The 17,395-nt window shown below is 44.3% G+C and overlaps 1 protein-coding gene across 1 annotated transcript in view; it reads left to right on the top strand.

Annotated features, from left to right (window-relative positions):
- The window catches only part of ATP8A2 (ATPase phospholipid transporting 8A2), a 1,572,980-nt gene that overhangs the window by 11,552 nt on the left and 1,544,033 nt on the right, over positions 1-17,395 (top strand). Inside the window, exons 3-4 of the mRNA XM_030202396.1 lie at positions 5,060-5,158; positions 12,878-12,923. Of these exons, the coding sequence (XP_030058256.1) occupies positions 5,060-5,158; positions 12,878-12,923 (145 nt within the window). The remainder of the gene's footprint in view (positions 1-5,059; positions 5,159-12,877; positions 12,924-17,395) is intronic.

Genomic DNA, 17,395 nt, shown 5'->3' with positions numbered 1-17,395 from the left:
GAATGTTACCTAGTTACTAACAAATCTAAATCCCTCCTGTCGTCTCAACCATGTATTGAGACCGGAGCTCTGCCCGCCGCTTGGGTCCTGTGCATGTAACGGGGAGCATTTCTGAAAATGTTACCCAGAGGATCTGGATTTCAGCTTTCTACCTAAGAGCCTAAATTTGGCTTCCAGAACCTCCCTCCCACATTTTCCTATATCCCTGGGACCCACATGTATCAAGACAGCTGACTTCTCCCCAGCACTGGCCAAAGTCCTATCTAGGTGATGTTGGAGATCTTCCACCGTTGCACCAGTCAGGCAGTTAACCAAGTGATCTTCACGTTCACCAGCCACCCAGCTGTCTACATGCCTAATGATCAAATCACCAACTACAACGGCTGACCTAACTCTTCCCTCCTGGGTAGGAGTCCCTGGAGACACATCCTGAACAGTTAGGTGGTTTAAATTAGGATAGGAAAAATGTTGTCATAACTTAAGCCAAAAATGATTGCCACTATACATCGTGGGGTTGATGTTCAAAGCAATTTAGTTGGGAAGAAATGGTTCCTGGCTGGTTGATTCATCTTTTCAAGGCTAACCGGTCATTTTCAGTGGCACTTAACCGGTTAGTATCGTTGAAAAGCAAAACTGCCTACTTTGGGGGCCTTCCAGGAGTGGAGTCGGCACTTGGCCAGTTAAGTGCCATTCTATTGCATCCTATCAGACCAGTACAGACCAATAGGTTGTGTCCCTCTACCAGCGGATGGAGACAGAGGAAGAAAATAATTCTTGTAACTCGCCCCTTAAGGGTATTATGCAGCATAGAATTTTCACTATTTCCTCTTTTTCACAAGTGGATGGATGATGGGCTAACAGCTCGATCCTCACCTGGTTTATAACTAATTTTAGTTAAACTTTAACTACCCTTATGGGGATTTCTGTTCCTGAGCTAGTTTTATACTGAGACTCAGTTGAGTTTGGGGGGTACCTATTTGGCTTCTCCGCTGTGTTCCAGTTGAGTTGGGGGTGCCCTCCTGGGCTTGTTCTCCTAACCCAGTTAATGCCTGGGGTTCAGTGGAATTGGGGTGCCTTCTTTGGTATATGCTCCTATTTAAGAAAAGGCAGCTGTCCTGTGGAGCTGAGGTATATCTCAGAGGTCTCTGAGATGGCAACAACCGCCTTTGCATATGTGCAGCAACCATCTTGTTTGCACATTGGCGGTGGCCACCTGCATTACACAATGAAAGAACTTCTCTAGGTTGTGCTTTTTTAAAAGTAGTTGCCAGTCTAGCTGCCCTGCAACATCTACCTGTGTCATTCCTGCTACCATCAGACCTCTGTTGTGTAGTTGCAAATGTCTCTGTTTGCTTACCTGCAATAACTGGCTCATTCCATAGTTGCAACAGCTGCCAGTACTACTCAACTTAAGCAGCTGCATATTTTCTGTGCCTGCAGCAACCACATAGGTTGCACAGTACTGGTATTTTATTGTACGGTTGCATGATCAGCTGTGCTGTGTGGCTGAAATATCTTAACTTCTTATCATTAGCCTACATGTCCTAGCATTCCAAGTCAGTTATATCCTGCTGTTTCTATAGCCAGCTGTGTAGTATGGCTACTCTGTCATCATGTATGTGCAACTGCTGCAGCAGCAGATATGGCATCAGCTGGCTGTATAGCACAATTCCAGCAACTGTCTGTATGGCCCAGTTATGGAAGCTGTCTGTGGCACAGTTTCAAACCTTCCAATGTGGAATCGGATGTTCCAGCTGTCTGTGGTACATTTGATGGATATTTATGTGGCATCCTAGTCAACTGCTGACTGCATGTCATTGGCTGTGGTAATTATAAGTAGGGTATCAGAGTCAACATCCACGCATATGTCAGCTATGGCAAGTGCATGATATATCATATTGCATGCAGCTTTTGCAGATATGGCTTTAGTTGCATCATGTAAGCATATGGCTTCAGAGGCAGTGGCTACCTGTGTGTTGCCAGTTACCACAGCTACCTCTAAGACTATGCCACCTGTTTGGCACCTGCTACCATAGCCACCTGTATGGCACCAGCTACGCCTGATTATATGGCACCAGCTTCTTTGGATGCCTGTATGGATAGTCCTGCACAACCACTTCTAACTCCTGCTCTTGCGATGGCCTGGATGTCTTCAGTTTTGGCAGCCATGTCTATAGCTCTAGCTACTGCAGCTACATGTATAACATATATAACAATCTACTGAAACTGCCATGCATTTACTTATGGTGCATGGCAGTTTCAGTAGACTGTCTTTACTGGTTTTGGTGGCTGACTAGGTGCCTCATCTACTCTACATAACTATTTAGTGCAGTTTTGCCGGTCGCTCATATGGCTCAGGCTATACAAGCCACCTACATTGTGTGATTCTGCAGTCTAGCTGTTTTGCACAGTTATCTTGATACAACTGGCATTAGCTACCACTGTTATACAACTGCAGGAAGTCTCTAAAATTGTGTTTTTAAAAAAAAATCAGACTAATAGTCTCCCATCATGAGTTGTCCTGTTTGAGTGTCTCTTGTATCTGGGCCCTTTTGCCCTCTTCTTGGCAGTGGCATAGCCACAGGTGGGCCTGGGTGGGCCAGGGCCCACCCACTTAGGGTTCAGACCCACCCAACAGTAGCATACGTTTAGTGGTAGCTGGTGGAGATCCCAGGCTCTATCAGCTGAAGACTTCCCTTTGATGGTAAGCCAAGGTGGAAAGAAGCGTTTTCTCACCAGCTGAAATATTTTTTTGGTGGTAGTGAAGAACACTTGGTGCCCACCCACTTCTTGTGTAGGCCCACCAACTTCTTGTCTGGCTATGCCCCTGCTTCTTGATCTTACAATGACATGTGGGTTTTTGTGTCTGAATAGTGCATTTTTTGACACCAGGTCAGTCAATAGCTATTTCATTGTTTTCCCTTTTTACTCTCAGTGAAGGGTTCTTCTTAATTTTCTTTGGTTGCCATAGATGTAGATAGGGAAGCACAGTGGGTTTTCAGCCCCTGATAGCTTTCTTCCTATATTTCCTTCTCTGGATATTCAACTCCTCTAAGACTTCTATTGTAGTTGCAATATTCCCTTCATAGATGTACCTTAGTCTTAGGCTATTGCCTTCAAAGACTGTTTCAAGGATAACATCAGTTGGGTTTGTTTCTTGATCTGTTCATCTCTTCCATTGTCTATCAATGCTATTTCTTATTATTCCTTCTTATCATGGGAATCACATTCTTCTCTTCCATACCTTTTGTCTTTCCAGAGCCCTTCTGATTGTTCTTGGTTCTCTCTGCTAGGTGCCTCTGGAAAGAATCTCTAAGGCTATCCCAGTTTATCTTTATCTCTCTGTCAGTTTATTAGACTGGAGAGATTAATGATGCATTTATTTGCAAAATTCTTTCTCTCTCTTTTGAGTGTTTAGATCTTTTAGTTCTACCCTGTGTTGGGGACACTGCTTTGCTACATCTCATTGGTCTGGACTAGTCTGATACGATGCTATGGAAGGAAAAGTTATGTTTTACCTGCTAACTTTCTTTCCTTTAGTCCTATCAGACCACTCCGGATTCTCTCCCTGGTAGACTAATTTTATTTTGCTTACAAGCTATATTTTTCAGTTATCATGGATTCTACTTGTACAATTTTCCTAACTTATTGTATGTCACATGTCTCCTGACTCAGTGAAATATCTGCATGTCAGTAGAGTATATGCCTCACTAGCTGATAAGGTACTTGGTCTCAAAGTTTCTATATTTGCCATCAGGCAGATTTTGAGCATCATTGCTTGGCTATTTGAAATACTGAACATTCTATGCTGCATAATACCCTTAAGGGGTGAGTCATAGGAACTATTTTCTTCCTCTGTCTCAATCCGCTGGTAGAGGGACATAAACCATTGGTCTGGACTGGACTGATAGGACTAAAGGAAAGAAAGTCAGGTAACTTTTCCATATTCAGCACTTAACTGGCCAAGGTAAACACATAAATAGGACCACATAAAAATCAGTCCTTTCTTGGTCTTATTTTTCTGGAAACCAGGAAATTCAATGCTGAACATGGGACATGGTTCAGCATTGAATTTCTGGTCATGATGCTGATGGCGGTCAGCAAAACTGTGAGTGCCACAAGCTGAATATCGATGCATAACTACTAGCAGGGAGCACTGTCTATGTATATTCAGTTCTCATGCCTATCTTTATAACAGTGGCGAATATATATATATTTATTTTAAATGCAAGAGCTCATTATATAGCCTGCACTAATTGTTTTCCTGGGTTAAACTGTATAAAATTAGGAAGCTCATTTTTAACTAGGTTAGATTTTGCATTGAGAAAATGGGCTAACTTTTCTTCTCTGTAGGCGTGGTGCAGCTATATGGAATGGTTTAGTCATTTCCTGATATGTTATGCTGGATGGCAGCTCTGTGCTTAACTGATCCTTTTTCTCATCCAAATTGCTGGATGGCAGCCCTGTGCTTTAACTAGTCCTTTTTCTCATTCAAATTGCCTCATAAGTTGCAGTGTGATTCATTATAAATATATTTCTTGTGCTATTCTGTTCTATTCGAGCAATCAATGATCACCTTACCTTTCGGAAACTGCTGAAAACCCACCTTTTCAAACAAGCTTACCCAAATGATCCAACCTAAACTATGTACCCATCCACATAACAACCAGCCAAGTGATATTGACAAGAAACTAGACCCCCTCCCATACCCTCCCCCCAATCCTCTTACATCTCCTCCCCCCTATGCTCTTACACCAAATCTCCTGACTAAAACAACTCACCCACCCCCTCCCTAACTCTCCCACCTACACTACCCCTTCTTTTGCAATAACAGATAACTACTTCTATCTTGCTACGTTAATACAACACTGCTACAGATTGTACTTCTCTCTGTAATTCACTGAAATCCTAACTACTATGTAAGCCGCATTGAACCTGCCATGAGCGGGAAAGCGCGGGGTACAAATGTAATAAATAAATAAATAAATAGAATGAAAAGTTTTAAAGTGTCACTCTTTAATTTACTGTATGCAATTGTGTTTATCTTTTGCATTTGAAGCAAATTCCAGATGTGTCTCCAACAGGAAGATATACGACCCTTGTGCCACTACTGTTTATTCTTACAGTCGCAGGCATTAAAGAAATTATAGAAGACTATGTAAGTAATGAATCATTTGAGTTGTAAATTGTCAAAAAAACATTGATTGATTATTACATAGTCAAAATGTTACTTCACTGCTTTTATTGTGTATAGTATTTTAAAATAAACATTGTGATTGTCTGATGAAATTGTGAAGCTCCTTTCTCCTTTAAATTGTTGTTAACAGATATATATATATATATATATAGATAGATATAGATAGATAGATAGATAGATATAGATATTTATATAACACATTCAGTAAGAAAACATAACTTCCTTAGCGTCAGCAACAGATGAATCCAGAGACTTGTGGGTTGTGACAATCTACCAGCAGGTGGAGATAGAGAGGCTGAACTGCACTGTCTTATAGAATGAAATGCTCCTTGGTCAGTCAGTGGCAGCTCCTGTTCTGGGTCTTTCAGTTCAGTAGAATTTTGGGGTGTGTGGCTGAGCGGTGCCACCTTTACGGGGTACACCTGGTCACACCAGGTCCTTACCCTACCCTTATCCCCTCTCCAGCCCTTCCTCCATTCTCCTTCTTCACTGAAAAAAAAAATAAAATTGGGCATAATTCTTTAAAGCCCACAGCCTTGGCTGTAGGAGAGATACTGGTTTGGGCCAGTATAAAGTACGCTTAGTGATGGAGAGGATGTGAGTGTGCTTCCAGCAGCACTGAGTTTGACAGGCAGGACTCCTGACGGCTGACTCGCCTCTTTCAGGGTGAGTGTACCTTTACATTTTCTTTCACCTTTGGGTCAGTTGCGGTTTTACCTCTGTTTTCTTTACTATGGCTGCCGAAGTTGTTAAAAGCTGCTCCCTCTGTGGGAAGCGGAGACTAGCATTGGGACAGTGTCCAGGTGGCTGTGCAAGTTCTCCTCTGGCAGAGGGGGCTGTGTTTGGGGAGGCCTCATTAGTTTCCTGTGTGGGAGAGATGCAGGCTCATTCTCCTTATGGGGCTGAAAGTGATCCGGCAGCCTTTTTAACAGCAGCACAATTTGAAAGCAGCGCTGCTAGCGGCTCCTTTACCTGGCATTGCTTCAGAGGTCCTTACACACGTCAGCCACTCTGGGGTTTTCTCCGGAGCTGGGGTCTTCTGACCTTCTCTCTCTCCGCCCCCCCCCCCCCCCCCCCCCCAGTTCATTCTGCTGCTCCATAATGCCTATATGTTGCAGAAGTCTGTTAGGGTAACTTACAGTTGCTTTTTTTTTCGCTCAGCCTTTTGAGATTTCTGGCTTGTTCCCTGCCTCAGTCTTCACTGATGGACCCTGCCTTGAAGAGGAGATGTTTGTACTCCAGCAGTGGAATGGGAGAACTCCAGTTTGTAACCTTGCTTTAGTATTTCCAAGACATATTAATCTGAGCTAATTTTGGTCCACTCCTCGTGGAATCAGGAGAGGAGTCCTGCTATTATGAAATCTAAGGAGTGAACTGAGACCCCATCACTGGGAGATGCAGAAGGCATTGGTAGACCTGAAGCTTGAAGCAGTGCTCTGTCGGCATGAAAGGTGACTTGTCTTTGTTGAAGTGGGAATCCTGAAAGTTAGATTTGCCTGGCCTCTAGTACTTGGCCTCATGAAACCTAAGACAAGACTCAAAGGATTTAAAAGAATCTTTAGACTTGTCCTCTGGCAATCTCTCAGACTTGCTCCCCTAGATCTTTACCCAACTTTTCTAGATCTTCTCCAAATAAAAGTTTACCTCTAAAAGGTAGCTTGCTAAATATGACTTAGAAGCCACATCAGCTGTCCAATGCTTAAGCCAGAGCTATCTTCTTGCTGAGAGGGTCAAGAATTGGCTGGCATGACTGCGCATTGGAACTAACTAGCGTTGTTGAAAGCCAGAGCTAGATGGTGTAGCAGAATATGGCTGTTTGTACCATTGTGCAAGCTACAGTAGGACTTCAACCAGCAACCTCTAGATCTCTGTGCTTACTCTCAGCTAGTTGCTTTAACCATTAAGCTATACTTCTACACTGAAGTAGCTTTGTAATAATCGCTCACTGTCCAATACAATAAAAAGGTGCAAAAGTGCACTAGAAGAATTTAGAGACAGTGACAAACAGCTAGAGACGCTGCTGATACAGTGGTGGCTAGAGCTAGTATGCAATAGTTTGGGCCAGTGTCAGTGTGCAATACAAGAGAGCAGAGCCGCTGTGAAAAACCAACACAGCTAACGCCTTTAGCACTGTAGCATAGTGTTAGCTGTTCCCAGTCATGCAATAAACTGCTTGACAAAGCAAGCAATATGAGAGAATGAAATAAAATGTGCCCCATTTGAAACAGAGCTGAGTTCCACAGCTTCTAATATGATGCACAAACCAGCCTTGAACCTGTAAACTTCAGGTTGAAAGCCAGCCACCTTCCAGAATAAAACTATTTGCTGTAAACACCTGGAGAAAATGCCAAGGAGACCAAGACAGACATGGCCTCAAAAAATAACAGTAAGTAACATTTCTCACAGAAACATGGCGCCAACAGCATTAAGCCTGACTAAACTAAACTCCTTTGTAAAAATGCTGAAAAAAGGAATTCCTGTACGGCCAATATAAACAGAGTTCTGGTAACAAAAAGAAAGTTCCACAAAAGAAGTGAGGAAAACTTTCATGGTGTTTAAGTAACTGCCTTCTGTGAAAAAAACTGAGGGGACCCAAAGCTCTCTAAATGAAAAGGTATCTAAGAATATGAGAACACTAAGTAGGCTCCTTCAGAGGACCTAACACACATGGTGCACTGCCCTGATGCTGTTCACTGGCTCCCACACTAGGAACAGCATTTAACCAATTCTAGAACATAAGTAAAATCTTAACTCACTACAGACAGCATAGACTTTTCTGGTGACTGCTGCCACCAACAAATCCACTTTAGGCAACATAGCTTTTCTAGCTCAGGCGTGGAAATAGGGTAAAGACGTGACATAGCCATTGCCACTCGAAGGGCAATGTCTGGGGTGACCCACTAAGCAGAAATGACTTCCTGCATGGACTCGTGCACTGGAAAACAGACTGAAGTAGTATTCTAGTGCTTTCCATTTTAAGATGAGCAGATGCAGGTGTAGCAGGATCAGAAGAAGAAATATTAAGAACCTGGAGACCTTAGGTATAAAGAAAGGCAACTCCTCCTTATGAAACACCCACACTGTGGTGGGATCATTCCACTGCAGATTTTTTCTTGGAATCTCCATGCAAACTGCAGCCCAAATATCAAGCAGGTCAAGCCACCTTGCAAACACTTCTTCATTTAGGCACAGTCGAGGCTGTCTCCAGTTGCAATTGGGGAACAGTAAGTAGTTCCAAAGAAGGGAGCATCCTTCCACCTGAGTTTGGACTTCAAAAGTTTTAAAGGTTCAGTATTTCTCAATGGGACATTGCAGTCTGTATTAGTTTCAGTCCAGCAGGGAGAGTTTCTAACCTCCCTGGATCTCAAGGAAACATGCTTTCATATTTTTATTTTACTGTCCCACAGAAGATTTGTGGTTTGTAGTTCTTGGAGAACATTTTCAATTTATGACCATGTCATTCAGCCTTTCCACATCACCAAGGACATTTTTTCAAGGTCATGGTAGTAGTGGCACCTTCCTTTGCAAGGATGGATTGCAGGTTCATCCATACCTCACAATTGGCTGATTTGCAACTCTTTCTGTCAAGAGAGTTTGCACGTTTCATCCAAGATAGCTACTCTTCTTCAGTCAGTTGTTTCCAACACAAATATTGGCGTATCTGGGAGCGTTTTTTGACATAGGCTTAGGGAAGACATTTCTTCCTGTTGCTCATCAGCAAAAGATTCACACCCAAGTCAGGTTCTACTTTCCCTACCAGGTCCTGGGGTCAGGGAATATGTTCAAGTTCTGGACGCAATGGTTTCTATCTTGGACATTCTTCCATGGGCCATATTCTACATCAGACCACTTCAAGGGTTCCTTCTCAGCTGTTGATCTCCATCTCTCTTGGACCCTCCAAGCCAAACTCAGCCTCAACTGGTGGATTCAGCGCAGCCACCTTCTGACAATTCAGAAGTTCTGTTTCTCTGCAGATGGCTATCTGCAGCTCATATGCTGCTAGGGCATGCCTTACCTAGGTGCAACAGATTTCAGATTCCTTCTGGAAGTCCAACAGTCAACCTCCTCTGAATTGCCAGATGTGGAGACGGGGCTGTCGTTTGCTGTGGTTGCACCACTGGGCGGCATATACAGCTTCAAACAGTGGCTAGTTAAGTTCCTTTAAGGGCAAGCTGTGAGGACTTAGCGAAGTTGGTTAAAGATCTGGGTGACTCACAGACTCAGCATCTTTTTGAGGACATGTCTAAACGTTCTTTCCGGTCAGGTCAGGCTCACTTTCGTTTTAAAAGACACCAGGTGCTATCATCCGGGGCAGTCTAGTTTTAATCAGAGATCAAGGTATCAATCCAAGCAGGGTTTTGGAATTCTAGGCTTTGTCCTGTTGAGATCCTCCAGATTTCTTCTGAAGGGGTGACGGGGTGCACAGTCCCATCTTTTCTTCATAAGGTGGTTCCTGCCTTTCATCTTAATCAACCTTTGTTTCTTCTCGCTTCCATGACGTTTGCCATGTACTCCTACATTATTTGGGAGTGACCAATGAGTTCCGTTGGTCATATCATTTGTTCGTGCTGTGCTCAGGACCTCAGAAAGGTAATGTGGCTTACAAAGCCATACTATATCGCTGGGTCAAGGAGGCTATTGCGTCTGTGTATTTACTAGCAGGTAAACCACTTCCAGCTGTATTCCGGGCGCCTTCTACCTCAGCTGTCATGAATTTCTGGGCGGAAGCCCGTCTATTCTCCCTGGAGGAAATATGTAGGGCGGCAACATGGTCTTTCTTGCATATCTTCTCCAGACACGTTTGAATGTCTCTGCTCGGTCAGATGCATCTTTTGGAGTATCAGTGCTTTCAGTAGGAGTTTCAGTTTCCCATCCAACTTTAGGACTGCTTTGCTACATCCTACAAGTTTCTGGATTCATCTGCTGCTGATGCTAAGGAACTAAAAATTATTTCTTACCTGATAATTTTCTTTCCTTTAGTCACAGCAGATGAATCCAGAGGCCCACCCTGTTTTCCTGCGGTTCCTATTGGTTAATTCTCTGTTGGAACTTGTAGCTGCATTTTTATATTTCAGATGGACTGTTGTAATCGGTTTACATGTTTTCAGTTCTTCGCTCTTCCCTGTGGGGAAGGAGAAATGTTATAATTCTGTTTTCATCTGCTTTGTTATGAGAAATACTGACTGACCAAGGAGCATTGCATCCTATAAGACAGTGCAGTTCAGCGCTCTCTTATCTTCAACTGCTGGTAGATGTCACAACCCACAAGTCTCTGGATGCCTACTGCTCCATTACTCATACCACCTCCTCTCCCCCACCACCCATTGTCCACAATCAAGGTCTTTCTGTCCCTTCTACGTTTCACTCGGACCAAGGGAGTTGTAGATCAGGTGGTAGCCAGCTCCTTCTCCATTCTTTCAGAATGACCAGTGGACCGTTTCTGCAGACACTGGCTTCCTTTTGGTATCGCTTTCATTTTAACCCAGATCCATTTGACTGCTGCGTCAGTGGTGGTTTCCTAGACTCTATGGCTGAGGGCATACCCTCAATTTCTGCCACCTTCTAAATCTGCTGCACTTCCACAGCCGTACTCGTTCTCATTGTATGCTTTCTCACTGTTATTGCTATGCCAAATGGGGTCAGCCACCTATATTTAATGTTCTCCTTGTTCATATCTCAGTAAAAGGCCTCAGTACACCCTGTTTCTGCAAAGTCAGCTGAGATGTCATTGTATATCTCCACCAATAAACCATTCCATTTTATCATTCTGATCACGCCTTTTGAAGCACTTCATCTTTGTCCTTACCCTTTATAATAATTTGCACCTCCAACATTCTGCGTCTGGATGCCTGGGTTCGTAACATCCATTCCCACTCATTGCCCTGCCCTCACGTCAAAATGTAATAATGTCAGAGGGTGGAACAATGAGGGGGAAGGGAACACTGGAGGCGAGATGATATCAGGAGGAGAGAATCGCGGGACATTGAGGGGAGGGAGGGAGGAAGGGGAGGGCAGGGCAGAGGAGAATTGATGGACATGGATGGGATGGGAGGACAGTCATAGGCACCCATTATAAGAGGCTAGGGGAGGCTAAGCCTTCCCAGCCCAACCTTGACCTTCCCCTGGCTGCTGCCCCCCCAAACGTAGGGCTGCCTGGCGCAGCAGCGCTGCAGCCAGGCAGCTTTCGGACAGTCCCTCCGCTCCTTCCCACCCTCAGCTCCCTGATCGACAGCCCTCCTCTCTGTTCCTCCCCCCCTTGTGCGTGTTTAACCCTTCTACTTTCAGGCGCAGCGACGGCAGTGAGAGGACAATACAGCGAGCTCGCCTCCAGCTTCTCCCTTCCCTCACACAGTGTCCCACCTTCTGCGATGATGCATTTCCTGTTTCCGCGAGGGCGGGACACTGTGTGAGGGAAGGGAGAAGCTGTGTTGTCCTCTTCACTGCTGTCGCTGCGCCTGAAAGTAAAAGGGTTAAACACACTGGGGGGGGGGGAGGAACGGAGAGGAGGGCTGACAGGGATCTGAGGGAGGGCAGGGAGAATCGCTGGACATGGCTGGGAGGGCAGGGGGAGAGATGGCTGGAATTGGAGAGGAGGGCAGGGGGAGAAGAGATCGCTGGACAGGAGAGGAGGAGAGGGCAGAGGGAGAGGAGAGATCGCTGGACAGGAGGGGAGGGCAGGGGAGAGAGGAGAATTGCTGGACATGGATGGATGGAGGGGAGGGCAGGAGAGAGATGAGAATTGCTGGACATGGATGGATGGAGGGGGCAGGCGAGAGAGCAAAATTTCTGGATATGGATGGGTGGAGGAGAGGACAGGGGAGAATGGAGAGTTGCTGGACGTGGATGGATGGAGAAGAGGGCAGGGGAGAATGGAGAGTTGCTGGACATGGATGGATGGAGGGGAGGGGAGGGGAGAGAGGAGAATTGCTGGACATGGATGGATGAATGGGGGCAGGGGAGAGAGGAAATTTGTTGGATATGGGTGGATGGAGGAGAAGCCAGGGGAGAATGGAGAGTTGCTGGACATGGATGGATGGAGGGGAGGGAAGTCAGGAAGGAGATGCACATGGATGGAGGGCAGGGAAGAGAGGACAAATGCTGGACATGGATTGAGGGAAGGGAAGTGAGGAGAAATACTGGACATGAGTCTGCATACTCTTTATCTTTTAAAAAATACTATAAATAAAAATCACAAAAAAAGAAGGATTAAAACAAACAAAAAAAAAAACATAGATAAAACAATCCATACCTCATACCCCTGGAGCATATTACTCATTATACACCCTTCCCAATTATTACTTATCATGACAGAACATTTCTCCTAACGGTTCCCTTAAAAACATAATTGCCATTACATGATAACCTTGCTAGCGCCTGTTTCATTTGTGTGAGAAACGGGCCTTTTTTACTAGTGATAATATAAGCATGCTAAAATGTCTTAGGGCTTGTTGTCCCTTCTGGGGCCCAAGCTCTGAGTTCTATCCACTGGCACACCATTGGCCCCTGACTTCAAAGCCCTATTGCTCAGAACCTTGTCATAAATCTGCTGTACTACTTCAGTGCAATCTTTGAATGCTGCCTCTTTAGGTGTACCCCTGATTCTAATATTGCACCCCTGGATCTGTTCTCAACTTTCTATTCTTCTAAAAGTCATTTAATGTATTTTTTGTCTTTCAACAGAAAAGGCACATGGCAGATAACATAATAAACAATAAGAAAACAATAGGTAAGCTACTTTTCTTATATAAATAGCCTGTTGCAACTATAAGGTTCAACATGTAATACAAGAATATACATCTTTATCGATATAATAATAATATAGCTTTTCTCGGTACTTGCAAATGTAAGATGCAAAAAAAAACAATTATGCACAGAGATATTTGGTGTAGAGTCCTGGAAATTAAATTATTTGTATTATGGGTCAATTTTAAAAAAGCCCACACTAGGGAAAGAACTGCACACACTTTTCACCAGCAGGTTTGCACATATTTTCAAAGCAAAAGCACAAAAACATGTAGGCACTTCCTTTAAAAAGAATTGCTATAGGTGTAAAGTACATGCGATTATTTCCACATGCTCTTTTGTGGATATAATATTGCTTGAAAAGTACACATACAATACAAAAAGGAGCCTTGGGTAAGCAAGTGCCATATTAAAATATAACACTAGAGAAATAGACATGATGGGAGAGGGGGGGACTAGGGTCTGGGGGTTGGCTTTTCAATTATTTGGGTTGGGATAGAGCTGGTGGTGCAGTCAATGCTACCAGAGTTGGAGGCTCAATGTAAGGGAAAGAAAATTTTTTCTTTCTGTCAATGGGCAGGATTAAGTTAACCACACAAGTTGGTGATGTATTCTGATGCTAGCATGGAATGGCTCTCCCAGAGCTCAGAACTTGGGTTACGTTCAGGGCATGTGGGTAGTGCTATTCATAGCTCCTTGGTTTTGTTTTTTTCTTTCTGCTGAATATATGTGAAAACAAAGCATTCCCATTTCAAGATGTTTTTACCTCTTTTTATATGGTTTTGTTTTTTTTTTCCTGTTCTGCAGAATGGATGTGAAAACAAAGCATTCTTATTTCAAGAGGTTTTTACCTCTTTTTATGTCCAGCATTGTTTTTCATTTCCCCTTTCCTAAACAAAAAAAAAGTGACTTACGGAGTGATGTTCAAAGGGATTTATGCATTGGTCATATATTAAAAACAATATATATACAGATAATATTGGGCTGTTTAAATTTCCAAATTAAAATTCCCAAATATACTGTCTGTATATTTCTGGACGTAAAAATGATCCAGATAGTGGCGATATTCAACCACTAGATGGGTAGTTTAGGCCTACTAAATAGCAGACCTAAACTAATCAGATAGTTCTGGCATGATGACATGATGATTGCATTCTTATATTCAATGTTACAACCTATACATATTAGCTACACTGAATATTAGGGTTTAATTAAACTCCAGCACTGATGTTTAACTTAAGCCAGACATTGTTCTAACTGAAAATTGTCCCCTTAGTTTATTTTGTTTTTAATTTTCTTATGTGAAGACATCCCAGAGGAGGTCAGGGTTCCAGTCTTGCCTGCAGTTTGGGAGAAAGATCTAGAAATTTGACGCCCACTCCAGATGCCTAATTTGCATGGACTCAGACTATAATCAAGTTGGCTGCAAGTATTGTGGCAGGATGTCTTTATGAGCTCAGAAGGACTGCTTGAACCAACTCTGCAATCATTATGAGTTGGAGAAGAGACTCCAGTTTGCCCAGAAGGAGGAAAGGAGGGTATTCTTTGTATAGAGTTCAGCAGACTTTGAGCACTATAGTTGATCCCTTTAGGTAGAAGTTACGTGCAGTCACTTTATTAGTCCAGCCTCAAAGGATCATTCAGCATGGCACCAACCTCCTTGGATGTTTACAAACCTAAAGCACAGTCTGGAGCTTGTAACAAGCTTAAAAATAGGTCTTTGAACGTGAGACACACTCCATCGTGCATGTGCCTTGAAAGCACGGGATCAGCAGTTCTCTTTTTTCCGTGGTAAGGAGAGGACGTGTCGTGTATCCACTCCTCACAGCTGGTTCGGTTGGTCTTTTTGTGCCTTTTTTCCCCCTTTTCCTTAATACCTCTTTCGTGGTTACCTTATTTTATCCTTCCCCATATATTTTTTAGATTGTTTTTACTGTGCTCTCTAGGCCACGTTTAGACCTGAGCGCTAGTCGGGTTTTTCCCTTTTCTCTTTTTTGGTGCTCTTCCTTTTGTTTAGCACCATTGAGTCGTTTGATTTAGCCACGGCTGTTTTTCCTTTCATGTCATCGAAGGTTTCCAGGGGCTTTAAGCGCTGCACTCGGTGCAACAAGACCATCTATGGCAAGGACACCAATTCTTGATGTCTACAGTGTTTGGACCTGATCATGTCCCTGCAAACTGTATTTTCTGTCTTTGCATGAAGAAGAGAACACAGTTGGCCAGAGAGGCTCAGAGAGAGAAGATTTTTGGAGCCAGATCTGAAGCCTCGACGTCAGTGTTGGCATCAGTGCCTTCGGCGTCAACAACGGCATTGGGTTCGTCAGTCCATATGGCTGTGAGACTCTTGCACACTGTGCATTGAGTGGGTCTCCACCTTCTTTGATGTCAGTCGCTATACAGGCCCTCCGGGACCGATTGGTTGTTGAAACCAAACCCAAGGCGATGGGAGGACTCAATGTTGTCCTCTTCGGTACAGGGGAGCATTGATACCAGGCATTGGAAAAAGCATTGGCATCAATCCCCCTTGACATATGGTGCTGGGAGCTCTGGGGCACTGAGGATTTCACCTGTCCCCGAGAAGCATTGGTGCTGGGAGGACCACTCCCCCTCTTTACAGGAGGTGCCGATGCATGGGTCTTCACACAGCCAGAACCAGGCACCCACTTCGATCCTACAAATTCAGCAGCCTGTTTCTACACCTACATCCCAGCCTTTCCTGATGTCAGCCCTCGATGAGCGTCTCCGGGCCTTGCTCCCTGAGCTTTTTGCGGGGTTCTTGCAGAGTGCATCGGCGTCTGGGGTGCTTGCACCAGCCACACCTCTTGATACAATCCCACGTGGCCATCAGCCTGTGATGAGATCTCCAACTCCGATGCCACTTGTGGTGTCGGTGTCAACTGCCACCTGTGTTGGCACACTTTCATCATCAGTGGAGGAAACTTTGCCAGAGTCATTGCTGGAGCTGACACCTCAACACCCTCTTTGAGTCATGCTACCTCAAAGTCGAGGTGGACTCTGTCTCAGGTCTCTCCCAAGGAAATTTTGGCTGACACCGATGAGGCACGCTCATGGGACTCAGAAGAAGGACTGCGGTCCTTCTTGGAGAAGTCCTATGGTATCACATCTGATCCCTCCCCTCCACAGGAAAGGAGGAAGTGTCCACCTGAGAGCTTTTCCTTCCCCTCTTTTGTAAAGGAGATGGCAGCTGCCATCCCATTTCATTTGGAAGTGGAGGATGAACTCAGAGCTAAGATGTATGAGGTCCTGGACTACGACTCTTCTCTTAGAGAGGCTATGACGGTCTCGCTTCACGAGATCTTAAGGGATGTTCAAGTGAAGGTCAGTATTCGCAATGGAGAAGGGTAGTTAGCGGGGTCCCTCAGGGATCAGTGCTGGGACCTCTGCTTTTTAACATATTTATAAATGACTTAGAGATGGGGATAACTAGTGAGGTAATCAAATCCCTCCAAGATTGTTAATGGTCTTCTGCCACCCTGCTGCTGCTGTGCTACTTCTTTAGTCTCATATAGCGAAGATACATACTTGTAGCAGGTATTCTTCGAGGACAGCAGGCTGATTGTTCTCACAAACCCGCCCACCTCCCCTTTGGAGTTGTTATTTATTTCTGTATATGCTCTTTGATTTAACTGAAGAGAAGTGCTCACGTGACGGGCAGGAAATCAGTCCTTGCATGCGTGTTGCGCACTGCACATGCTCCAGAAGACTCTGGCAAAACGTTTTTAATATTTTGCTTGCAAATTGCTGATTCCTGGGGCGACGCGGATGTTGGCCCACATGTGAGAACAATCAGCCTGCTGTCCTCGGAGAATACCTGCTACAGGTAAGTATCTTTGCTTGTCCAGTTGGCTAGCAGATTGCATTTCTTTCACTTATGCCCAGGCTGGACTGACCCTTGAGGGTCATGCCAGGGCTCACAATTTCAGAGCCATGACTGTGTCTGTAGCCTACTTGAGATCAGCCTGCGTTGAAGAAATTTGAAAGGCTGTGATATGGTCTTCAGTCTACACATTCATATCTCATTACTGCCTTGAGCAGTATATCTGATGCGACAGTTGTTTTGGACAGTTTTTCAGAATTTGTTTGGGGTCTAGAGTCCAACTCCACCCTCCTAGGCCAATTTTCTTTTGTTCCAGGCTGCACTCTCACCCAGTTTTAAATAGTTTCCAGTTAATTACTTTTTTCCCTCACCATTGTGAGGTCCAATTGACCACTAGTTGTTTTTGGTAAGCCTGGTAGCAAGGATTCCCATTTGTGAGAATGATAGGTCTGCTTGTCCTCTGAGAAAGCAAAGGTACTTACCTGTAGCAGGTATTCTCTGAGGACTGCAGGCCTTATATTGTCACGTACGCTTTGTAGCGCTATATAAATGCTAAATAGTAGTAGTAGTAGTTGTCACATGCCCTCCCACCTCCCCTTGGAGTTATCTCTTTTTTT

The sequence above is a fragment of the Microcaecilia unicolor genome, chromosome 4 (genome assembly GCF_901765095.1).
Source record: "Microcaecilia unicolor chromosome 4, aMicUni1.1, whole genome shotgun sequence".
NCBI lineage: Eukaryota > Metazoa > Chordata > Amphibia > Gymnophiona > Siphonopidae > Microcaecilia > Microcaecilia unicolor.
The sequence above is the reverse complement of the archived record's forward strand: the minus strand, read 5'-3'. Positions and strand labels throughout refer to the sequence as shown.